Source organism: Chenopodium album, chromosome 7 (assembly GCF_948465745.1).
Source record: "Chenopodium album chromosome 7, dcCheAlbu1.1, whole genome shotgun sequence".
Lineage (NCBI taxonomy): Eukaryota > Viridiplantae > Streptophyta > Magnoliopsida > Caryophyllales > Amaranthaceae > Chenopodium > Chenopodium album.
This window is the reverse complement of record NC_137840.1, coordinates 19865712-19892971: the sequence shown is the minus strand read 5'-3', so window position 1 is coordinate 19892971 and position 27260 is coordinate 19865712. Positions and strand designations below refer to the sequence as shown.

The window sequence follows — 27260 nt, the reverse complement described above, 5'->3', positions numbered from 1 at the left end:
ATCTCATGCTCCCATATTTATTCTTCACAAAATACATCCAAAACTCATTCACAATTGGCACATCTTCCACATTCACTTACTACTCATTTCCAAGTCTTGCACACAACAAAAGAACAAAGGATGCCCCTTACGTACAAGTTTTGACAACTTTAACGCAGAAATAATCCCAATACCATTTGGTTTCCCAAAACGTCTGTAATACACAATCTCCCCCAAAGAACCCCTTAAGTAAACATTCTTTATCTCACAATCAATCTTATATTAGCTTATAAGTGGCTAACCAATCTATTCCCAAAATGACATCAAGGTCATCCAACTCAAATTCTATAAGATCAGATGGAAAATCAGTCTCTCCAATCCTCAAAGGTAAACCCTTATGTATCTTGGTGCACCTCACAACCTCACTAGTAGGCAAACTAATAAGCAAGTCAATCGAATTTGGTTCAACTAGTCCTAATAGCAGCAGCTAAAGCATCATTGTTAGCCATCCTCCTTCTCTACCTAGAAATGTAACACACTCTTAGGCTGACATCAGCGCGAAAAAAACTCTTCTTGCTTAATAAATCACATTCATAATCATCAAATATATATATTAAGGTAGAAAGGTGGACACGGCCACACAATCGCCCCTAATAAGTCACTTTCAAAGGAAATGATTATTTATTTTTAATCATTCCTACGCACACGAAAATTAAATAAAATAATTCCCTTGATTCAATTCCACCAAAATTCATGCATCAAGTGCATAACATCATTAAATTAACACACATTAGTAGACACATAATTACATGCTTCACACAAATAAATTAAATCATTTAAACATTTCACATTACACAAAGAATCTCATTCCATTCCATTCCATATGACATGCTTTAATCCTTAAACATGATACTAAGTGATCACTCAAGTTTGCACCATTACATGAACATACACAATTAAATAACTTGCATGATCACTTCATACAATATAAAAGCATTAAGTAATTAATTACAATGCATAAAGAAATAAATAATCTATTCTATACGCCCTTTCTAATGCTACCCAAATCTCACCGATAAGCAAAATAAGCACACAAGTTAGGAATAAAAATAAATAATTAAATTCATTTTATTTCAAAATAACAAAAATACTTTGAAAATATATAAAACAAATAAATAAACTTTTTTTATTAAATGCCGAAATAAATATATTAGAATAAAATAATTTTTGAAAATCTAAGTTAACTTTAAATAAGGTAGTCGAATAAACTCATTAGATTTAAAACGTTAGGCGCCTAAAAACTTTAAATTAATTTTAGTGGTAATTAAATCGAACCTAAGCTCTGATACCACTTTGTAACACCCCAATAATTCTCCCTTTTTCAAACCACTTACTTTAAATAAAATAGTGGAGAACCATTGACATGTTACCGCCACGTATTAAAACGTTAAGGCTTTATCAAAGTATCGCAGCGGAAAAATCAAACTTAAGTATTTAAAATAACACAATTTAGAAAACGAATAAGTCAAAGCTTACAAATTGGAACCATATAAGGCCCTTATTTAAAACCAAACCAATATTAAAAATCCAAAACATAAATGAAATTGCAAAGCATAAATAATTTCAACACAAAGAACGAATACACTCAATCACACCATCCCTTGACAATGCGATTGTCAAATCCCGAAATGCACATCATCAAGCTAACCTGTGCAATACTGCTCCCCAATAATACAAGTGTAATAATTGGATCATCACAGGGTCATTGAAAGGCGAAGGCCATGACCAAAAGAAAACACACACAAAAGCACGCAATCAGCAAAGCTGAGTACATACAAGCTACAACATACCAAACCTAGCATGCTCAATTAATTAAAGTAAATAAACATACAACACGAATTCATTAATCAAGACTCCACACTTAGACAATTTAATTGACTCAACATACTTACTAAATTCCAAACACTTGACTCATCATATTCAATTTAATTAATTTAATTTAGTTTGGAGTAAGCAATAGACGAGGTTGTCCAATCCAGGTCCCAAATGACCATTTGAAATAAAAGTTTAGCGCGATGCAAGAATGGGCGCGACTCCATTCTCACAAAGTTAGTCTAGGATAATCAACATTACTAGCTCAATTAAATAATGTAGTTCAAAACTACATAACACATTGTACTCTAAAAATAACCTTTATCAACTCAACCTCGAATAATAATACAAACCTTTACTCAACTCTCTATCCCGTAAGTGTGCCATGCTCATTGTTCTATACCTAGCCTTGGACATGGGTAATTCGAATAAAACCAACAAGTATAAAAACTTGAATACTCCCAATAACTAGAAAACACCTTGAACCAGACCACATACGGGTCAATTCCCACTGTAGGGGACCATAGAAAAATAAATAATAAAGATTGTACCTCATTCTTAACTCATGATCATTATCTCATTACCAACATGCCAAGGACTAAGGTCTATAACGCCGAGCCTCAAACCCATAACAAAATAAATAATTCTCAACCTTTTGATCTCACACATTGATCAAATAACCATTCACAAATTAATTTATAATATCTCAATATTGGCACATGTTCCCAAATAACATAACAATTCGATTCATAATGTCTCAACTCTTAAAACACATACTAATAACCCAAATATAATCATATCTCAACCCAAAAATAATACTCTGCATTAATAATCCTAAAACCTCAAGAACAATACTCCCTATAGCAATAACATTGAAAAAAAACCCCAGAAATATAACACAATCATTCAATATAACAATAGTAGCAAGACAATTAAATCAGATCATATCATAAAATTATATACGTCAATCATATATACATACACTCAAGCATATGAATTAATTAAATGTATAACCAAACAATTTTCATCCAAGTGTTTTCTAATCATGAAACTAAGTTCTTTTCTTTGGTACCTAAACATGATACTATTTACAACGAAGTAGACATGTACGTACCTCGTATAAACAATCCTTCGTGCCACTTTTAATCACTTAAAAGTCTCCTAAGAAATAATCACTTCCTAGAAAACAACCAACAATTAATATTACTATCCCAAGTAATTTCCAACAATATAATATGATGAAAAACTTATTAAAATAAATAAAACATATTTATATGCTTAATTAACTTTAAACATAATTAATTTTATTAATCAAAATCAAGGATAAAATTTTAAGCATAAAAAAACTTCGTTAAAAATGAAAAACTGCCCGAAAATCATATTTAGAGGCAGAATTTGGCCACGATAGGGTGGTGCTCACTACCAAAGGTAGTGAGTCTTTCTTAAAACATCATTTCTACATGGAAAACACTACTTTTTTGTCAAAATCGGATGAGTTCAGAACCTAACCGGGATTAAAACGGGATTAATATTAACGAACCGAAATCTAAACATTAAAACACGAATTTACGTGTTCAAAATAATCTGGAAACTAATTAGTAATATAATCACCAAAATTTCAAAACATCATTACTATAAAAGCCCTAAATCAATTGTTCATAAAAACCCTAAAATCATGATTTTCAATAAATTGAAACCCTAGGTTTATAATTCATAAAATATGAAATTTATAACATAAATATAATCTGAAATTTATAATCTTTATACCATTAAAATATAATTTAATACTAAAAATATAATCTTTATACTAAAATCAAAACCCAAAACAATTAAAATAACATTAAGCAAAATAATGAAACAAAGGAGGATGAAAATAAGACTAACCTTTTTGTGTGGGAAATTTTGGGGATGTATGGGGTATTTATAGGAGAGAGAGTGGTGTAGGGTTAGTTTTAAGATTGGGCCTCATAAAATTAATGGGCCAATTAAGAAAAGAAAGTGGGTTTGGTTTGTTTGCTGGATATAAATTAGTGAAGAAAGGTTCATAAAAAGTTCTTTGTAATAAAATCGTTCATCAAACCCAAAAATAATTTGAAACTTTTGAAATTAAATCCGAAAAAAATACAAATAAATATTATGAATAAAATATAATTTCATTACTAATATATTTAAAAATACGGGGGATTACAACGCAGCCCACTAAAATCTAGGTCAAGTGACCTAGATAGGGGCACATTCTCCAACGACCCTATAAATAGGGAGATATTTCCCCATTTTGGGGACACATTGAATCATTTATTAGACCCCTATTCTCTCACATCAGAGAAAGACCTGAGCTTGGAATCCGAGCATATCCCTATCTAAATTTCCGTTCTCTTTATTCCATTTCAAGTTGCTAACTTGACCGTCGGAGGCGGAACTCCAACCACCCGGAGTCTCCGTTATTTTGCAGGTGCAGCTCAGCCGGATCAGACTTCGTGACGTAACTCTCCCAAGGGACAAAAACACCCGAAACACCATCCAACCATGATCTTCACCGTGAATTAGCATCATCATCTAGCATCAAATCGTGGCCGTTCGATTTTCATTAAAATCATGTGAAAAGCTCTCGATTAACCCACATTTGCGCGCCCGCACAGAAGTCGCGCAGAGGTCGTGCAAATGCTACTGTATCATTCTGTTTTGGACTCCAATTGTGTGCGCCTTCTGACAGGGTTGTGCGCCCGCGTTTGAGGCTTTATTGTTTCTGAAATGGTGAAGAGCGGGGGTTGGGATTCAGTCCGAATTGTGGTGGCTGCAGCGGCGGAATTAAGGTTCGAAAGTGGTTGTGGCGCTGTGGGAGCAGGGGAATTGATGAGTTGTTGTTGCGGGGTTGATGTGCGGTGGAGCAGGTGGTTGAGGGGGGTGTTCAGGTGTGCAGATTTAGGGTTATTGGTGGCAGCGGTGGTTCTGGGTGGTGGTGATCGGAGGTGTTTGGGTGGTGTTTTGGTTGTTGGATATGCGTGGGTGAGTTGGTCGATGTGGGCTGGTAACGGGGCTGATTGGAGTTGTGTGCTGGAGCAGGGGAGTATTTAGGTGGGTGCTTGGCTGGAGATTGGTGTGATTGGAGGTGGTTTGGTGGTGATTGATGGCGGTTTTGGCGGTGGCTGGTGTTGTGGGTTGCGAAGAGATGTTGTTGCCATTGTTGTTATTGTTGTTGTTGTTGTGGCTGGTGGTGTATGGTGGTAAGGGAGTTGCGTGGGTGCAAGGAACAGCAGGGGAGAAGCTGTGTGGTGGAGGTTAAGGAATGGTGAGGTGTATGATAAGCTGGCAGCAGCAAGAGGTTAGGGGCAGCAACTTGTAAGAATTTTGTTGAACTTGATTGACTCGGGTCCCGAACTTCCAATGCAAACCATTTGACTTTGAAATCCGTGCTTCAACCCGAAAACATACCTACACAACCAAAAAAAAACCAAGAGAAATAGGGACAAAAACTAAAATAATAAAATAAAACGAAGTAAAATAAAACAAAATACGAAACTAAAATAAATAAGAAAACGAGATAAAAAGAGAAATTATTAAAAATAAAAACTAAGAACTTAAACTAAAAACATTAAAAGTAAGAAAAATAAAATAAAACACGAAAATAAACTAAAAACTATTAAAAAAAATTACAAAAATACTCAAAATAAAGATAAAAGGCGAGAATAAGCAAATAATAGAAATAAAGGATAAAAAAGGGTTAAATTATTGGAAAATAAGCCGGAAAACGACTCAATAAACACCCTAAAAGTGACATAAAAGTCACTTATCATGTATCCAGAAAACAAGGCAGGATAGAGGTATTTGATTGCAGGAGCCATTAAGTTATCATATTCAAAAGGATTTCCTTTCTACAACATTTTTCAACTCGGAATAAGAAAAAACACTTCTCACTCGGATTGCCAAATTTAACACCAAAAATAGCCTTATTCCCATTCTAAGATGAGAGTAGCCAAATAATTTAAGTGTTTAACAGTATAATGGATCATCCCTCCTTCCCTTCTTGTTAGTCGGTTCCTTTTTAGGGTCTCAAATTGTTTGTGTTCGAACTGTTCGTAGGACAATTATGCCATATCAAAAATTTGTTCATAGATGCATGTATGAAACATTGCAACAATTGAAACCTCAAAGCTAAAAGAATTTTAATAAGTGCCTTACATGCAAAGGAGTAGCCCTATTTGGTTCGACATCAGCAATGCTGGACATAGAAGTTTATTAAGCTTTCTTGTTGCTGAACCGTCATAAAATGGGACATCTTCTACTGCTTACCCATCATAAGAGCTTCGTAGTGGATGGCCATTTCTTTGTAAGGCAAATTAGGGGCAGTTGAGACAAAAAATCTTCCAACTTGATGAGCTGAGTTCAAGACCTGTAGGAAAAGGAGACAACCCCATTCTTTATAAAATATATAGAGAACATTTCATAATCACGCAAGAATAGAGCTTAAGATAGAATAATAGGTGAAGAATCCGATGAAAACAAATGACATCAGAAAAGACAGTTCTCATTGCAAAAAATGCAATTGAAATTGCTCTTAAGCTTCTAAATTTTCATTAATTGCAATTCATTAAGGTCCAAAACACCAATGCGTATGAAAGCCAAAACAAAAACAAAATTATATGACACAAAACCCACAACAGAATCTCAAAATCATCATTACAATTTCACAACCTTAATATTAGTCCATATTCTGAGATTAAATGCCACACAAAACCAAATTATACGACACTATCCAATACAATCTTTCAAATCTCTCATATTCTAAACTTGTAAAACCTCACTCAAAGGGACCTACTGAAGTTAAGTTTAGTTTCCGTAAGAATTCACACACTCTATCTGTGAGTGAGTCTGGGCGCATAGCACCTATGGGCGAGTTATGTACATATGAGGGTAAGAAAGTAATTTCCGGTGATTTAATTTTTAAAACCAAAGGTCTAGTGGTACATTATAATGTACCATTATGCATGTATAATGTACCACTAAAGTATAAATTTTCTGAATAATACTTTTTATGGACTATTACGTGTGTAGTGGTACTTTTTTCTATCCTATAGGTTGAATATTTTCCCTCAAAATACTTACCACTTGTCACTTATTATGCATGTAATGGTACATTTTTTCATTCACCTGTCACTTATTATACATGTAGTGGTACATTTTTCATCTTATTGTCATCCTATATGCGCTGAAATCTATAGGCGCTATGCGCTAAGACTTATCACCATACTATTAAAAAGAAAATCAATCTAAAGAACTCCAAGTTTCAACCTCAAGTTTCAAGCTCAAAATAAATTTAATACAATCAAATGATCAAGCTAATTGTCCCACCAAGATAAATGAAACACAAAAGAATCCCAAGTTTCAACCTCAAGTTTCTAAATATGCATGCTTGTGTTTAATGGGGTTAATAAGTAGACCGTTTTTTTCCGACACAAGAAAGTTTTAAAGTATTTCTTAGTATGTCATGCAAACCATGCCTTGCAAACAAGGATAGCCAAAAATGTTGAAAGGCAAGAATATCCAGCGGCTAGGATTTTTCCCTCCATAACATATTTTCCAACTTTGTAAGACTTAAACTTATCCAAATATTCATCTCTGACTTTCTGTCACAAAATTAGTAAAAAGGTTCATTTCAATATAGCATTTCATATATATATTTATGTGAAATCACATAATTTTTATCCATAAAGGAAGTGAGGAACAAAGAAGTGGTAGCTACATAATAGACTTCTTAATATCTCATCTGATTAGATATCTAAGTAGCAAGTCAACATTTCATATTAAGGCTTTACATTGAGAAATTAGTCTGAATGTAGAATCCATAAGATACATAAAACTTTAACAGCTTATGTAAGGGAAAATCCCTGTTTCTCATGGTGAGAAACGAAATTTGTTTCTCATTGGGGCATTTTCGTGAATAAATCAACAACTTTTTCATTATTGTGGGCCCCACAGTTGAATAAAGTTGAATAAAGTTGTTGATTTATTTACGAAAATGCCATGTGAGAAACCAAATTTGTTTCTCACCATGAGAAACTGGGGCACCCTCCTTATGTAGTTACTATCAGCATCAACATCAACCAACCTAATTAAGTAAACTAAAATTACATGGCATGTAAAACAATTAAAATTTTCACAAGATTACCAATTGGTTATTCACATCTAGGCAAAACCCAGTCCACAGCTGCCCACAAGACTCTTTGTGACATTAGTAATCCCATCATCAAAGTTGTGTATATTTCAAACATCAAGACTCTTTATTATGATTATATAATAAAGATAAAAGAGAGATTTTGCACCCAAATGTCATAAAATCATAAGAAAATTGAGATTCTAGAACAAAGGTACAAGCCCACAAACAAGGATTGTGGTGTGATATTACTAAAAGAGCAAAATATAACTGAATCCTATGATTTTGGCATTAGTATAAATAAGTTGATGTGAGCTAGATAGAACAAAAATGCTCTGGAGTTTTCATTTACAATGAATGGTCTATTAAAAATTATAACTTTGTGAAAGTTCAATCAGTACATATATAATCATATAATCTGAAGCTGATAACATACTTGGCGAGCTTTGGCACCGATTTTGTTCATATAAGCGGCGAAGATTCTTGTGGAAAAATATTCTCCAAAAGGAAAGAAGATAATCCTTGGTACGTAGAGTGAGCTCCTTCATCATTGCAATACCCTTGAGAAGCTGCTCTAATTCCTCTAAATGCGCTTTTGGAAGAAAAAACAAAATCTTAATTAAAAAAAAAAAACTACTAGCAAACCAAGAAAGTGTTTACAACGCGTACTAAACACTTGAATTGTATACAAAATGCTTACAAGATACAACATAAAACATCGATTCCGAGCTTCGCCACCATCCTTTAAGCACAAAATAATTTAGTTTTAGAATCAAGCAGGAATAACAAACAAGCTATTATTATTGATATGATTTTGTGGTTACCTATAATGAAGATCCTTAATAAGGCTAAGTTCCAGGATGTCCCCTTCCCACCAGCCCAAAAATCCCACATACCCCCCACCAATTCCCGACAACCACAACCAACTGTCACCACCAAAAACGCCCACAGACCCCACCAAAGAGCCATAATCCCCCACCTCACCCAACCACAACTCATTTCTCCCTCACGAACAGCAGCCACCAGCAACCCTAGTGCCCTGCTGCTGCTCCAACTTCTTGCACCAACAACAACCCCACATCAATAATTCCTCAATTCCCCACTAAATCACAGTCAACGCCACCTATTACCTCCAAATTTTTACCTCAATTCCAAAATGCCTAAAAATAAAAGGAAAAATTGTCAGAAACAACCTTTTAAAGTATCTTTTTTATTTAAAACAACCTTTTAAAATATTTTTTGCAACTTCAAACCACATTAAAAAAAATTTTTACAAAAGGCAACCCAATGCAAGTTTCCGGCGTTGACTAAATATTTTCCGATGTTGACTACGCATGTGCAAGACACGTGCCTCATATATTACTTCATACGCCCAATTTTCCTCCAATTAACTCCAAAAAAAAAAAAAACTCCAATAAAAAACCCTGCTTCTCTCTCCTTCAATTTTGGAGACAAAACCTCACTAATAGTCTTTGCAATTCTTCTCAACTTCCATTAATTAAGAGGTTCCAAGTAGAGTAAGCATTCATTTTTTGTTTAAAGTTTTAAACTTTTTCAATTATCGCTTATCCTCTTTTCTTTTTTTTCTTTTTCTTTTATTTTTTTTTAATTGCCATTTGCTGCCATGGTCAGATATAAAGGGAAGAAGAAAGCTCTGTCATCTTCTAGCAAATTGAGGGTCAATTATCAAGTTATGTAAAATCCCAGGTAACTTGCTTTACACCCAATTATCTTGCTTGAGGGGGACCAATTTTCAATTTGTAGGGTTTAGTTCGATTATTTAATCAAGCTTTGACATTTAAAAATTAGGATAAATTCATGTTGATTATTTAAATAAATGTACCCAATAATGCTTAATTGTGCCTTGAAGTATGGTTTTGGTGATTGTTTACTGTAATCGAACAAAATGTGAATGTCAGTTCAATTTTTTTCATTTTTTCTAATTTTGCGATTTTTTGGGGAATGCTGAACCTTAATTTATTTTGTTGCATGCATGTGTTGTTTGTATCAGGTTTAATGGTAGAATAAGCATATTTTATCCTTGGTTGACACCTTGAAATCCCATATTCAAACAGCTTTAGAGGAATTTGTTCTGCAATTTTTTTTCCAATTGAACGACAAAGAGGAAGGAGAGAGAAGCAGGGGTTTTTATTGGACTTAATTGGAGGAAAATTGGGTGTAAAAGATTTAGTCAACGCCGGAAACTTGCATTGGGTTGTCTTTTGTAAAAAAAAATTTTAATGTGGTCTGAAGTTGCAAAAAATATTTTAAAAGATTGTTTTAAATAAAAAAGACACTTTAAAAGGTTGTTTCTGACAAATTTTCCAAAATAAAAATCACTTCAATTATACAGGGTAAACTTCATTAATCATTACAATAACTTAATCAATTATATATATATATATATATATATATATACACGGGGTGGTTCCGCTGAAAACAAGCCTTATGCTGAAAACAAGGAATCTCAACCATTTATTAATAGCACAAAAGGTCGGATGGTGTATAAGCTCTAAGATCTTTCTAACCTTACATATAATCAATTCAACCATTTTAAAGGTCACTGCATACTAAAATGAGGTAACTTTATCTAAATTGACGACATTTATATAGAGTCACTATATATAAAAATAACGTAACTATATCAATTGTGACGATATTTACACAAAGGTCATTATATACAAAAATAAGATAATTATATCAATTTTGACAAAATTTACATACAGGTCACTATGAACATAAATAAGGTAACTATAACAACTTTGAATCTTTGATACCATTTACATAAAGGTCACTATATACAAAACTAAAGGTCACTATACATAAAAATAAGATAACTACATCAATTTTACAACATTTCTATGTTGCTAATGTTATTATATACAAAAATAAGGTAACTATATATAAACTTCGGGGAATTATATCAATTTAACACCTTATCCAGAGGTCACTATATACAAAAATAAGCTAACTATATCAAATTATAACAATTTTGACGACGTTTATATAAAGGTCACTAATATATATATAGAAACAAGGCTGCAATATCAACTTTGATGAAACTTGCACAGAGGTCACTATATCTAAAAATAAGGTAACTATATGCAAATTAAGGTCACTAAATATAAAAACAAGGTATCCATATCCTTAATATGCACAAGTATATACAAATAAAGGTCACTATATAGTACTCCGTACTAGTATAAAAACAAGATATCACCCCATGCCACAAAAGAGTTACTATATGTAAGCCTATCACTCAAGTAGCTCCACCTCCGCACTACCAGCTAGTCAGCTACCGTGGATCACCCTGCAACTAGCAGCTCGCCACCGCACCAAATCTCGGCCGCTGCACCGCTCAGCAAACAACGATTTAAGCAGCATCAACTCCGGAACCACACCACGAGCAGTCACCTAAGCAAACAGCAACAATAAAGCCAAGTATTATAACTTGTTCACTTTCGTTTCTCGAATTTAATTCCCAGAAAAAGTTAATACCTGTCAAAATCATCTTTCATATATCATATAGTCATAAAAAAAAATAAAAATAAAAAAAAGTAAGCAAAACAACTATGACAATATGGCAATCATGAGCTTAATTGGTGGCAAACGACTAATCAAGGCCTTGTAAAATTAGATTCAGAGTGCTATGCATGGAGTGATTGGAGTCTATAATGCATCATTTTCCACTTAATTTAGATAGTGTACTCAAACAAAATACAAAGTCGTAATAAAATTCAAGTAATCAAGAGATATGAAAAATCTGATAAAAAAAAGTAAAGCTAAACACAAAGATGCAAAACAAGCTAAAAACAGAATCATATGAAAGAGAAAAACAAATTAACACCTCGCACTTGAATTCGGAATCAGAATAAAATCGAGTAATATAATCGATTAACAACTGAAACCTGATAAATATTATCTTAAATCGATTAGAATTTTAATAATAACCAGCAATTATCCAAGTTATTATATCAAAGATGTTAAATCAAACTAAAAATCAAAACCCTAAGTGAGAGAAAATCAAAGTAACAATAACTAAGTGCAGTTTACGAAAGCAAGAGAAAAATTTGCTCCAAAAAACATATTTTAAAAGCTTGTATTAGCAATATCATCACCATTCTTCAACAAAATCATCAGATTCGTACAAATTCTAAGATACAAAATAATTTTCGGCAAATTTCAAGATAATAATAATACTCAATTTTTGTTAAAATAACCATAAATTGATAAATTTAAAATTTACCTGCTAGCTTGAATGCAAATTGTAGAAGAAAATTTGATGAATCGAAGAAGAAATCAACAATGTTGAGAAGAAAGAATTCCCAAATTGTTGAGGAAAGAGATGAGAAAAAAGAAAAAACGGAAGGTCGAGAGGAGAGGTAATACTACTGTCAACTGTAAGGGGGTAAAATGTATGAAAATGCGTTTAAACTTTAGATGGAATGTCATCCGCTAAATTATAATCTACGGCTAGGATAAATTGTTTTCAGTTTTCAGTATAAGAGTTGTTTTCACATGATCCACTTCCTATATATATATATATATATATATATATATATATATATATATATGGAATGGATCATGTGAAAACAAGCATTATGTTGAAAACTGAAAACCCACGATCTTGACCATAGATTCACACTCATCCTATCCTACGGTAAGGGTTTTTTCCCACGATTAGAGACAAAAGCCTTTTAGTTTCTCTCTCCTCCATTTTTATGCATAACACTCTCTCCTAATTCTACATTTTCCCTCAAACTTCATACTACTTCTTCAAAGCATGGTTGTTGATTCGATTTTTCATCAAATTGGTTCTGATTATCGTCTACGATCTATCATGTAAGGAATTCGTTTATAATTTTGCTTTATTTGATCATTTTCGCGTTATTTGAGTGAATTTTCTTAATTTTAGATTTGAATCAGTGTTATTATTTTTTTTTTGTGAGTTTTTCGTTTTTGATTTGTGTAATATTATGAGTTTTTTCGTTTCTGATTTTTGTAATTTTTTATTTTTGATTGTTTTTTGAGTAATTATTTTGCGTTTTCATCATTCCTTCATATCGTTGTTTTTGGAGTAATTTCTTGAGTTTTTCGTTTCTGATTTGTGTAATTGTTTGAGTACTTTGCTTCTAATTTTTGTTTAATTTTGTAATTTTTGCTCGTCATTCTCCAATAATGCTATCCTAATTCCTAATGGAGCTATTTTCTTATACTTTTGTAAGAAGTTGAAGCACCTTTATTCATATAAGAACTGTAAGTTTAATGCCCAATGTAAAGGCAGTTGCCTAGGAAAGCATGTCATGACTGATCATATAAAAGCTAGCAACACCATACTCAGACAATGGTCAGTTTCATTTTCAATGGAGTAGTTTTGACAATATTTTTCTTAATTCTGCTTGATTTTAGTTAATTAGGTTCTTAAGTGTATAATTTTTACTCGAAACTCTGCCTTAATTGTTGTTCTTCACCTTTTGTAAGATGATTTTTGTGTTTGTGATATTAGTAAATTAGGTTTGAGTAAATTAGAAAAGCAAGGTCTACTTATTTTTATTTTCTTAATCATGTATTATAATTTTCTAGTATTAGTACCAATTGATGAAAGAAGAATCGATTTAGTATACACTATAAGTATATGTATAGCATTGATGGCAGGAGCCCCATTAAAAGCTTCGTCCTACTCATAAATTTCCATGGCTTTGCTTAAAAATGGTTGTGGCTTGGTCATTGTATATTCGTAATAATTTTGAATGATTTTCTTACTTTTTGTTGTGGGAATGCATAGCTATTGTGTGTTGTTGTAGGGTTCCGTCACCTGCGTGGGTTGTGCTGAAGTAGGTGAGTGGCGTGGATACTTGCAGGTTGCAGCAGGGGAGTTACAAGGTTGGTATTGTTGCTTGTTGGTGTTTTGTAGGTTAGTTGATGGTAGGATGAAGGTTCAGGCTGCTTAGGGGCAGTAGCGAAGGAGGGGGGCAACAACCTTGTGATGCAAAAGAACATTTGACAAAAAACCGAAACTCCAAACTTAATTGGTTATAAGATTTATTGTTCTCGCCTGTCGGAAGCCTATTAGCTCAATTGGTCGAGCAATGTGTACTCATATAGCACACATGATGTGGGTTCGAGTCCTACATAGGTTTACATGTAGGGATATTTATAATACGTAGTCAAATTAATCAAATAAACTTTTTTTTATATGGTTTCCTCAATTTGCATATAGACACCATTAATATACAAGTAGATACCTTAAACATCGTAAAAATTGATATAGTTACCTTATTTTTAAATATAGTGACTTATGTGTAAACTTCATCAAAATGATATTGTAACCTTGTTTCTATATATAGTGACCTTTGTGTAAATGTCGTCAAAATTGTGATAACTTGATATAGTTAACTTATTTTTTTTTTATATAGTGACCTCTGGGTAAATGGTGTCAATTTGATATAATTACCCAAAGTTTATATATAGTTACCTTATTTTTGTATATAATGACCTTAGCATCATGGAAATGCTTTGAAATTTGTTTCAGTCACCTTATTTTTGTATAATGTATCAATCTTTATGTAAATGTTGTCAAAATTGATATACTACCTCCGTTAACGGTTATTTGCAACATATACTATAAGTGGATGCTAACTATTATGTGCAACAAATGTTTTTTTTTTCTTTTTAATTAATCATTTATCTGTATCTCTCTCCTCATCACAAGCACCCAACTTTTTCTCTCTCCATTTTACTCTCACAAACAATTTTGCCTAGGAGTCCGCAAACACCCCCTTTGTTACAAATAATAGTTAACGAAGGAAGTAGCTACCTTATTTATATACATAGTGACCATTAATTTTGTATATATAGCGACCTTTATGTAAATGGTGTCAAAAACTCAAAGTCGATACAATTACCTTATTTCTTTACATAGTGACCTTTATGTAAATGTAGTCAAAATTGATATATTTACCTTATTTTTGTATATAATGAGTTTTGTGTAAATATCGTCACAATTGATATAATTACGTTATTTTTATATATAGTGACCATATGTAAATGTCATCAATTTAGATAAAGTTACCATATTTTAGTACGTAGTGACCTTTAAAAAGGTTGAATTAATTATATGTAAGGTTGGAAAGATCTTAAGGCTTTTACACCATCTAATCTTTTGTGTTATTAATGAATGGTTGAGATTTATTGTTTTCAGCATAAGCCTTGTTTTCAGCATAAGACTTGTTTCCAGCGGAAATATATATATATATATATATATATATATATATATATAGTACTCCGTATAATAAACAAGCAAGATCAATTTTTTTTTTGGAAAAATTACTTTTAATACACCAACCTTTGCCCGATTCTCCCAAAATACACCAACCTTTTGATTATTCTAGAATAAACCAACCTTTATACCCCTTCTTCCCAAAATGAACCCAAATGACTGGTTACCTAAACAACCGGTCATCCCTTTCTCTCTCCTTCCTCCCACTGTTTGCCATCATCTCCAGCCATTACCACCACCCCAAGCTCCACCTCCATTTTATCTTCCCCTTATTTCTTTTGAAGTCACCGCTCATCCCACCACCACCTTCATCAGACCGCCCCTAACCCAACTGAACCAGCCTCCTTGCCCGCCCGCCCTCCCTACACAAGCCCTCCCCCACATGAAAGCAGCCCCCATTTCAGAATTTTTTTTTTTTAAAAAAAACGACCACTTCGAAATCATCATTATATCTAATTATTTTTTTTTTTTAAAAAAAAATTGAGGGTAGAGAGGAGATATGGACAGCAGCGGCTACAAGGTTGAAGCAAAGGGCGGTGGTTATGTGGGGTTTTAAGGTTTGTGGTGGTGAGGATGGGGTGGCTCACGCATGCCTAGGTGGTGGAAGGGGTGGTTTTAAACAGCATGGGTTGTGAGGTTTGTGCTTAGTTAGTTAGTTGTTATGGAGGTGGTGGCTAGATAGATGTGGTGGCTGGAGGTGTGTTTGGTGGTGGTTGGAGGTTCGTGGTGGCTGAAGGTGTTGGTGGTGGTGGGTAAGTTAAAGGGGAGGTGAAGTGGCCTGGTAATGGAGGAAGGCCATGGAAGGGGAAGAAGAGAAAAAGAAGGATGGTGGTGGCTGGTGGGTCTGAGTGGTGACTATGGTGGTCAGGTGAGAGAAAGAAGGTGATGCTTGGTTTTTTAAAAAAGGTAAATTAAAAAAAAATAAAGCAAAGAACCAATCATGAAGTGCCACGTAGCACATGTAACCGGTTGTACCAGATGGGTGACCTGCTAGGTTCATTTTGGGAAGAAGGGGTATAAAGGTTGGTTTATTCTAGAATAATAAAAAGGTTGGTGTATTTTGGGAGAACCGGACAAAGGTTGGTGTATTAGAAGTAATTTTTCCTTTTTTTTTTTACAAAACCCCAAATTCTAAAAAATTAAAATCAACCCAGCCAAGGTGTTAATTATGTGCATCAACATCAAAAATTAAAATCAACATAATTAACCACATACCTCGCAAGCTGCTTCAATGGAGGATAAAAAATGTCAATCAACAGGATTTATTCTATTGACATTTCCACTACCCGTCGCGGCGTCGATTCCCTTACTGTCAGGTCACTCGACTCGAAGATACCGACGGCGTGATGACGACGTTGACAAAGACGACGGCGGAGTCGTTGCCGTCGAAGTCTTTGATTTCTGACTCCGGTGATTAGGTATCCGACGAGCCGCCGAGTGATGGCGATTGTGATGGTCGTTACCGATGTGTAGCTTCCGAAGTATATGCTTCATCTTCGACGTGGTTGTTGTTGTTGTTGCTCGAGCTTTACATTAATGGCGATTGAAGAGAGAGAATCTAAGAGGGAGTGCAAAAAATGGAGGGAGGAAAGGCGAGTGGAGAGTGAAGAGAGAGAAAATGAAGTGAGAAAGGAGAGATGGAGTGAGAGTGAGAAAGACTGAAAGACCGGTTCAAAGGACAGAGAAAGCAAATGGAAGAAATGAATGGTAGAGCACGAAAAGGGGAAAAAGCAAGAATGAGGGATTCAGGGTTGAAGACTGAAGTCAATTAACAAGGAAAAGGCAAAAAGGAAAAAAAAAAACAGGGGCAAATCGGATCTACACTGTAGATCTCAAACAGTAACCAATGTTCTGGGACTTAAAAGGGCAAGGATTCTAATCTAATTTCAACTCAAACCAAACAATGAAATACACTATTTTTATCATTGGCTCATCTATTAATCCCACCTTCTTATACCATATCCTTATCCCACTTAATCCCATCTCTCCTACCAAACGCCCCGTAAATCAACATGTCATTTCATACCCCAAAATAACCATGTAATCCCACTGTCCCTAAAATTTCGACCATTTCTTTTGGCCAAATTTTAGTCCCAAAATGATCGACTCATTTGCATTAAAATACCCACCAATTTACAACAATATTTGTGCAAAATTAGCTTCCCTATATAAAATTTTGTTTTTTCATGTATTTTTATTACTTTCTCTTTCAACTTTTTTAGAAACCCCATGTAAAATCATCTTTCCAATATAGTTTATTTCTTTTTATTTAACTTTCTTAATTCCCACGAAAATTATCCCAAAAAGATCGATCTTTCGGGGGACGGAGGGAGTATGTATTTATCTAGCTAAATTTCAAAATCACACCGATACAATTCAAGAAAAATAATCTAAGTAATAATCCATACATTAAACGGGCAAAAACGCTATTTAAAATAATTTTTTTTTACCAAACCAAATTAAGCTAGAATATCTAAAATCCATATACTACGTATAAAAAAAAAATGTAGTATATACACTCTCCGTTTTTAAATACTTGCTCCATTTCTCTATTCGTGGAGTTTTAGGAGAAATTGGAGAAAATAATAATAGATGGAGGTAGTGGGGTAAGTGGAAGAATAAATAATTATAAAAAGCAAAAGTAGTGGAGAGGATTGGAAGAGAGAAAATATGTGATGGGTCCACTAGGTGAAAGAAATTAGTTAAATATTGTAAAAATTTTCCAAATAAGAAAATAAAGCAAGTATTTAAAAACGGCCGAAAAAGAAAAGTGGAGCATGTATTTTAAAACGGAAGGAGTACTTCAATAAACCTAGTGAAGAAAACAAAGTTAAAAAAAAAGTCTTGTTCAATTCAAAAAGCTCAAGATATTTAGCCTAAAAATCTAAAATATACTCCCTCCTATCCTTGAACTTAACGTAGAGAGCTTGTAATGGATTAATGGCGGTGAAAGCATCATCGTCAGCAATAACGCCTTAGATATTCTCAACCATTTTTGAATGATTGAGTTCAATTGAAGTAATAATCAAAGTTTTGAGGAGAGAGAAAAGGGAGAACTTTCCATAAATCCTCAACCATGTCAATTCGCCTGCTATCTAGAAGAATTTTACCTCATGTACTCAAACATAATACGCAGTCCACTACTTCTCAATTCCAGTAAGTATTTTGCTAATTTCAAACTTTATATTTGAATTTCTGCAAGTTAGATTCATTTTAATTCAATTTTATTGATTTTGGTATAGGAAATTATTTCAATCAATTGGACCAAGTAGTTATGAAATTAGGCAAAAACTTACATATAGTTCATGGTCAGATAGAAATCATCAGATTGCTCAACGATATCGTCTTATTGCATTTGAGCCGAGGCGTTATTTTGCATCCAATAATGTTGTTCAAGAGAAAAAATCGCGAAAGATGTTGTATTATTTGACTGCATTGGTGTTTGGAATGGTCGGATGTTCATATGCTGCTGTCCCCTTGTATAGGAGATTTTGCCAAGCTACTGGTTATGGTGGTACCGTTCAACGCCGTGAGGTGAGACTTGTTTGATTTTGTGTTGATGTCTGTTTCGGGGATTAATAGTCCTGTATATTATTTTGGAGTGTTCGAAAAAAAAATGCATTTTCCCGAGAAAATGATATATTGTAGGTACATTATTGGAAATGAATGCTTGTTCTCTTGCCTCTTGGATATTGTTTGGAAAAGAAAAACTAGTATAGGATTTGCTCATTGAATTAGAAATGGGAAGATAAACAAAGACGAGTTTATTTGTTCATTATGCTAAGTGGTTAAGTGATCAGTATTTAAAAATAGTGTATAAATCATCATTGCCTATGAATCTTGTAAGGCCTAAAAGAGGGTAACAAAGATTATGTCCAACAGTCCAACTGGTAATAACATGTTAGAGCATTATGATTGTTTATGTTTGCATGAATTCTTATATTAAAATGCCCAAAGCTATCACATTATCAGTTAATACTACTAGAAGATTATGATTATAATTCTGGTTTTACTGTAAGCTGATGATTTTAGCAGATTAGCTCTTAAAAAGTTAATATGTGCTAATTATGAACAGTGAGGGGTGGGAGGGAGGGGGAGGGAGTGCCATTATAATTGAAAAGAACGGCTGAAATCATTCCTGGTAATTGTATATGGAAATTAGTTGCCTTTGCTACCTGAGTATCTCCATGACTTTTGGAATGATGAGTATAACTAATTGTGTGTCCTTTCTGTAGACAGTAGAGGAAAAGATTGCCCGGCATACAGAAGATGGTACTGTCACCAAAAGGTCAGGTTTCTCAAATTCTGCACATACGTTGTTTCTTCTCTGCACCATATTTAAATGTTATATGAAATGGTGAATTTTGTAATATGAATGTTCATGTCAATTGTATGCCTTGAATATGAATGTTTTGTAACCCTGATTTCTGTTAAAGCAATAATAATCTTGTTAATTTTCCACCAAGAAATTGAATTTGTTATTGATAAGAAATAGCTTCGTAGTGCCTTGAGCCCTTGAGAGGCTATCTGCAGAAATAGAGAGAAGGGCTCTTCTACCCCAAGGCATGGGGAATGGTTGGGTTGGGTTATGGTCCCACAATCCAACCAGTATCTTCATAGTAGGTGGCCTAAATCCTAAAACATTTTTCTTCCAAGAGTGCCTACCCTGATTTTACCAAAGGTTTTTGCAAATAGTATGGCCTCATGGCCATGATGGTAAGCAAAATCCTAAAAAAGGTGAGTGTTATTGGTGCTAGCGTGTTGAACCTTTGATTGAAAGTCAAGCATGCTGAGATAATTTGTGTTGTTAGGAAGGAAATGAAAAGGGATATTATAAATTGTTTGATTGCACTTTCTCCATTAAATTGGTTTATGATTTCAGCTATCTACGTGTAATCTATTGAATTGTCATCTTTGGTTAAACATTACCAAAATAATCGAAGATATTCTTACATGTTAAAATATTTGATCAAAAATCTGTGAAGATATTTGAGGTCGAAACTAAAGAAGGAAAATTCCCTTCACCCTTTTAGATTTGAAATTTAAATAATGTAACAACTTTAGCTTTTTGTTTGTTGGATTTTAAGCTACAATTGCATCGATAAAAAGTTTCTCTATGGTACACATCTTTTCTTAGCTGGGTTCGTAATTAGAGGCTGAATTTGAACACTAAAGGAATTAAGGACTGGGCGTAGCCTAAAATGGTTCATTATAATTTAAAAGGTTTGTCCAAGGTGGGTCAAATTACTGTTTGGTCGTCTGAGTATCTGACATGCTTCATGTGGAGACATTAGGCTAAATGATTTTTTATGCCGTATGCTGTATTGTTAAAGCTCTTTTTTTGAAAATTAAACATTTTTTTTGTTAGGCAAAATCAGGTTATATAGAGTTAATGAGGGTATAAGTCAATCTAATCTCGCTTCTGTAAAATCAGTGAAAAATGATGTAACTGGAGTACTGGACTATGTTGAATTAGGAAAATATCAAGCCTTGAACTTGAAGAATTCTTTCATTGAAGATCTCAGTTTCTTTATTTTGTTTTCTTATTCTCCTTGGATTACTTTTGGTGTGAGATAATGAGTATGGTTCCCTTGAAGATATTTTAAGTTTAGTTTATATCTTACTTAAAGCTTAGTGGCTAGCAAGTTGGAATTTTTTTTTTAAACAAAACAAGTTGGAAATTTTTCTCTTTAACAAACACTTTGGAATATATGAACATTCCATCTCTAAATTGTGAGATATGTTGGAAAAATTTTGGGCTCAAAATCCCCCTCTCCCTTCCCTCCCTTCCAGAATTCTTTACTTGTTTTCATGTTAGTTGCTTGAAAGCCATTAATTCTTTTGTTACAGAGAAATTGTAGTTCAATTCAATGCTGATGTTGCTGATGGGATGCAGTGGAAATTTACTCCTACCCAAAGAGAGGTATCAATTTATTTTTAGCCTATACCTGAAAGGCTAAAATTGTGGTTGTGATATACTTCAGCAACATGTAAACTTTTCACTAAATTGTACTTTCATTGCAGGTGAGGGTTAAACCAGGAGAAAGTGCTTTGGCATTTTATACTGCTGAAAATAAAAGTTCAACTCCTATTGTTGGTGTATCTACGTATAATGTTACGCCCATGAAGGTAAGAGCTTCTGATAATGTTATCTTTTCTTCGACTGGAATGACGTTTTTACCATTAAAACTTGGCTATGAAAATCTCACCATTTTTACATTATTCTCCACCAATTATAAGAAGTATTGTAGATTTTTGGCATCAACATATTTTAGGTCCCTAACTTTCAAAGTCTCAATTCCCAACTATTTTTGTTAGGAAAAAAAAAAAACCCAATAATGTATTCGCTGAATTGAATTTTTTTTTTTTTTTTTTTTTTTTTTTTTTTTTTTTTTTTTGAAAATATTAAAAATATTAAGAATAAACCAACATCACCATACACCAAACAAGCTGCCAAAATGAGCAGCTATTAAACCAAACAAAAACTATCTAAACATCATTTTCTTAAACCATTCTAAATTTATCCTACTGCTTTTAGCAGGCATGACAAAATCAATTCTATGCTTGATATCAAACAGCAGCTCCTTGATAATACTCTCAGGTCCTCTAAGAAACTTCTCCCAAACAGCTTCTAAACCTTCCAGAAATCTGACTCAACTTGTGATTACAGTCTTCATGCATACTAGGAACCAGCTGAACTTGAAGGCTTTGAGCAAGAATATTGCTTCATGGAATAATCACAACCAAAGTGCAAATGCTCAACTGTTTCATCACCATGATTGCAGAGAGGGCACTTAGCATCAACACTCACACCAATCCTAAAGAGAAACTCTTTCACTCTGTCTTTATTTAAGAATCATTCAGCAAATGAACTTGTGCTTTGGGATACTAAACCTATTCCAGACCCAACTGCACCAAGGAACCTCATCATATTGCTTAGTAAGCCACTTATAGACAATAGCATTAGTGTAACCCTTTACATTCTCTTTCCATATATTCCTTGCATAGCCACACTTGAGCTTATCTTTAACCCACCATATCTGTTTCCAGTTCCACCTAACATTGTTAGGCATTGAAACCTCTTCCAGCTTTTCTCTTTTAAATACTTAACCATTAGGGTTGTCAATGAGTTGATATGTTTGTGAACTACTCGCGAACAAGCTCGGACAAAACTTGGTCAAAACTCGTTTGTTAAGCTAACAATCAAGCTTGAACAAAAATCTCAAGCTCGTCAAATAGGTGAACAAAGCTAGAACAACATCATGTTTGACTCGGTAATGTTCATGAACAACTCGTTTAAGTCAATTTATAAGTTTTTTCACGCCCAATTAAAATTCAAAAAATTTATATATCTTTTATTCATACATATTTGTAAAAAGTATTAATTATTTCATCATGTAAAAGCATGAAAACTCCGTCATTGCCTTTTTTTTTATATAGAAAGAATATAAAAATCTTATATAAAATTAAATGGATGTGTTAAAAATTAAAAGAAACCATTTTTTGATGATAAATTAAGGCTTGTTTATTTAATCAAGCCCGATTTAGACCCGTTCAAGCTTGAACTTAAACTCGAAATGCAAACGATTACATTCATGAAGAAAGCTCAGACAAGCCAAATTCTTAACGAGCCCAGGTCGAACAAGATTTTTCAAAGCTCGTTCAAGCTCGAGATAGTTCGAACACGAATAGTTCTTATCAAGCTTAGCTCGAACAGACTAAAACTCGGCTTGGCCCGAATCTGAGCAATATTCCATATATGCTTCCCAAGAGCTGCAATGTTCCAAATCTTACAGTTATGAACACCTAAGCCACCTTGCTTCTTACTTTTACATACAATATCCCAGGAAACGTGAGGACACTTATTAAAGAATGCTTTACCACTCCAGAGATAATTTTTGCATATAACAGTCTCATCAATACATACTGAGGACACTTTTGGGAAACAAAAAGATACTAGCCCAATAAATGTGCATAGAGATCAAAACTGAGTTCACTAACTGAGCTCTTCAGCATAAGAGATACTGCAGTCCAATCTTGTCAATAAGGATTTGACAATCATCTTCTGCCAGCTTCTTTGCACTCTCATTAATACATACCTGAAAGGAAGCGAGCCCTCCTCAAAACCAGAACTTCTAATAATATCATCCTTGATTTCCTTGTCCACATTGTAGCAGTATATATTTTACTTTCCTTCATTAGCAACCAAACCAGAAGCAACTGCTAAAGTAGCCAAACTTCTAAGGATAAGGCCAATAGAATCCTTGTCACCTTTGCTAAAAATGATCAGGTCATCAGCGTAGATGAGATGATTCAGCCTCACACTCTTACATCTAGGATGAAACTTAAAATTCCTCTACATCCCAACTTGACCCAAGATATGCTACATAGAACTCAGGTAACCCAACACTCATTCACCAAAGTTATATCAATCCTACTCACCACCCTTTCTCCTTCATCCTGGTTATTATTCCGGGTAAAAGAGCATCCCACCTTTTTCATATCATAAATCTCACTCTGCTAAACACATTCCCTAAATTGCTCAAGCTCAGCATAGGCTGTGGGTCTCCCAATTCTATCTTCATAGTTGAGAGGGCAGTTAAAATCTCCAAGAATCATCCAAGGCCCCTTCATAGCTGCCCCAATACTACAAATATCTGACCATAAAGCTTCTCTCTCTTTACAATCATTCATACCATAAACATTAGAGCAAAAGAAATCCATCTTTAAGGCCATATTAGTAGCCTTTAGATGAAACAATTGAGTAGTAGCCCATAGCACCAGGAGGAAGCAAGGCCCTTTAAATTCTTTCACCTTTTATATCAAAGAAAAGTTAGAAACACACCAACCTTGCAACATCCCAGCATAAAGTCTTGGAAAATTTCTAGGTTTCATTTTAGTCTCCAAAATACCAAACAAATCTTCTACCTACTTCTGCTAAGAGAGGCTATTAAGGCCTCTCACATTCAAGATAAGAATCTATCTATGATTAATGGATTCCCCCCCCCACCCCCCCCCCCCCCCCCCCCCCCCAACCAGGAAGCAACCCAACTAGCACATCTCCAAACACTAGAGGATCTTCACACTGTAATCTCTCAAAAGAATTACAGACTTGCACTGTAGCATCCTGCTTAGTCCCAGACATCTGTCCTGCATTACTTGTATGCTTAGGGGTAGCTCTGATCCACCCATCTTGCTTCTCAGATTCCTGCTCTCCTCCCACCTTATCTTGGATATTCAGCTCAGTAGTTTTAACCACTTGCTGCTCCTCTCTGACAGGTGGCTCTTTAGGTCTCCTAACTTTCTTAACCATCCTGCACCTGTCTTTTGTATGACCCATCTGTTTACACACCTCACATCTGAAAGGCTTCCATTCAAAAACCGCTTTCATCTAAATAATACTATCAGTCTCACACATAAATTCAATCCATTAGAAAAATCGCCATTACAACCATTTCCACAAGAAATCTGGCATTGTTCACTTTCTCCGTCATTTGAGTAGCATTATCAGGCCTAATTTGGATACCAACTAAGCTAACAAACTTTCCTAAACAAGATTTCCCCCAATATTTCAGAGGTAATCCAGGAATTTGAACCCATGCAGAAACCTTAGTAATTTCCTCAAAATTCGATTCCGTTCCATCATCCCATTGCTTCATGAAAATCGGATGATTATCAAACATTACATGAGCAGCTCTAGGAGCTTTCTGTTTGGATTGAGAATTCGAGAATCTAATCAGAAATACCCCTTTTTTCAAGGGAATCACCTAATCAATATTCTTCACTCCTCACATTCTCTTACAAAAACCCATAAAGGCATTCACATAAGGATTAGCCCCAAACACATAAGCAACAATACCCAAATTCCAATACGCAAGTTCATCAGAAACATCATCAAAAGACAATTGCAACAAAGGTTTAACATCAGAACTTATTGGCCTAGCATGGCGCTCTTGAGCAATCGATACTCTGTTTTGCATAACCTCTGTTTCAGCTACCTCCATTACATCTTCTCTCGATTTCATCACATCCAACCATTTAGACAGCTTAGACTTAGTTCTTGACCCATGAACTGGGCTGAGAATCAAATCCTCCGAGTTTTCAACCTCATCAAAATTTGGGGGTGGAATACCCACAAAATCAGTCTTCGATTTTTCCTTCGATTGAGCTGTCAATCGATTCCTCTCATCAATCTCCTCTCCAAGATCATTCTTATTCTGGCTTCCTTCCCCCTAGTTACCAACTTCTTCGGTTTCTTTTTTGGCATGACAGAAAAAAGAAAAACGTAGAGAGTGAAAATTTTGTAGGTATCTATATACATGAAGTTGGATACTGAATGGAACTTGATAATTTGATATCTATAATAAAATTCAAAAGCAACCAAATGCATGTTTAATGCTCCATATTCTAAAAACTAATCCTCCGTAAACTAAATTCTTGCACTTTTGAAAGACCTTTATCATTCAATCATAGGCTTTTATTGAAATATACACGACAATTTCCTTCGTTCTTTTGCAATCAATTATTTATTTATTTATTTTTTATTTAGTTTGCCTTCATGAAATATATGGATCTGCTTTATAGGCGGCGGTTTACTTCAACAAAATACAATGCTTTTGCTTTGAGGAGCAGCGACTTCTTCCTGGAGAGCAGGTTGATATGCCTGTAAGTTGTAACAGTTCATGATTTATTTTTGTAATTAATAATTTTTTATTATTATTTTTAATAAGAATTGCCAATCAAAACTTACAGGTCTTCTTCTATATTGATCCTGAATTCGAGACTGATCCTAGAATGGATGGCATCAACAATATTATTTTATCGTATACATTTTTCAAGGTCTCTGAGGAATAAAATATAAATGAGATCCTGCTTGATTGCAAAGTTGCAGATCAGCACTACTTTTCCTGCCCCGTGCTAACTACGGCTCCTAAAACCAGTTAGCTAGCCATTATCAGGTTATCAGGTGATTGCAAAGTTGCGGATAATTACGACTTTTCTGCTCTTGGCTAAGTATGGCAGCTTAAATCTGTTGGCCATTATAATGGCTGGTTGATTACATTTCTATAATAAGCTTTTTCCTACTCTCATCCATACCCTCTTCATAAGCAGGTAGATTGGAAATTAAAGGCTTTTCTGCTCTGGCTTAGTGTGGCTGCTTAAATCTGTTAGCCATTATAAACGCTGATTGATTACATTTCTACAATAAGTTTTTTCCTACTCTCCATACCCGCTTCATAAGCAGATAGATTAGAAATTAAAGTCAATTACATTTTTGTGTAGTATCACATCATATTTGCTACTGAGAGAAGATTTTGAAGGATATTCTGTGTAGTCATTACTTATCCATATTTTGAAGGATATTCATTTGCAAAAAAAACATCTACTTGGCAAAAAACCTGCAAAGTTTTGGCTGGTCTCCCGGCTAGTCAACTTTGACTTGTCCTATGTTTTGGAAAATGAACATTTAATATAGGTGAATTTTTAAATTACCAACAAAAAATGTAATCATTTTTGAATTAACTATCCGTTTAATTTTTTATTTTAAATCATCACTCCTTAAATTCAATAAATGCTCAGGTTATCACCCATTTTAAAAATCCAATAAAGTTTCCGTTTGTAGGCCCCACCTAACACTTATTTTGACCCTTTAGAATGATTTTTTTTTTTCCGATTTTTTTCTTTAAAAATGTTCTCTAAACTATGATTCACATTTCCTTCACCAAATTCTATCAAATTTCAAAGAGAAAAATGTGAATTGAAATTAGAAGAGCGTTTTTAAAGAAAAAAATCGGGGAAAAAATCAGTCAAAAGGGCCAAAATATGTGTTTGGTCGGGCCCACAGATCGAGTGGTAGTCAAAAGGGCCAAAATATGTGTTTGAAACGAGTGGTAATCAGAGCATTTATTTAATTTAAGGGGTGGTAATTTAAAATAAAAAATTAAACGGGTAGTTAGTTTGAAAATAGTTACATTTGTG

At 34.1% G+C, this 27260-nt stretch overlaps 1 protein-coding gene and 1 long non-coding RNA gene across 5 annotated transcripts; one reads left to right on the top strand and one right to left on the bottom strand.

Annotated features, from left to right (window-relative positions):
- Positions 1-11117: 11117 nt before the first annotated feature.
- On the bottom strand, positions 11118-12510 carry LOC145640969 (uncharacterized). Its single transcript, XR_014115049.1, has 2 exons — positions 12249-12510; positions 11118-11416 (listed from the first exon to the last, which is right to left on the bottom strand). It is a non-coding gene; the product is annotated as an uncharacterized LOC145640969 (long non-coding RNA).
- Positions 12511-18159: 5649 nt separating this feature from the next.
- Positions 18160-26606, top strand: LOC145640968 (cytochrome c oxidase assembly protein COX11, mitochondrial-like). 4 transcript variants are annotated; one of them, XM_081692188.1, is made up of 7 exons: positions 18160-18437; positions 18524-18815; positions 19517-19569; positions 21132-21204; positions 21306-21410; positions 25866-25934; positions 26034-26606. In XM_081692188.1, exons 1-7 carry the CDS (start codon positions 18358-18360, stop codon positions 26133-26135), a joined length of 774 nt encoding a protein of 257 aa, XP_081548314.1. In that variant the 5' UTR covers positions 18160-18357; the 3' UTR covers positions 26136-26606. The 4 variants fall into 4 exon arrangements, with proteins under 4 accessions (XP_081548314.1, XP_081548315.1, XP_081548316.1 ...); XM_081692189.1 differs by having other exon boundaries at positions 18161-18437; positions 18599-18815; positions 25866-25946; XM_081692190.1 differs by having other exon boundaries at positions 18161-18437; positions 18595-18815; positions 25866-25946.
- Positions 26607-27260: the final 654 nt, after the last annotated feature.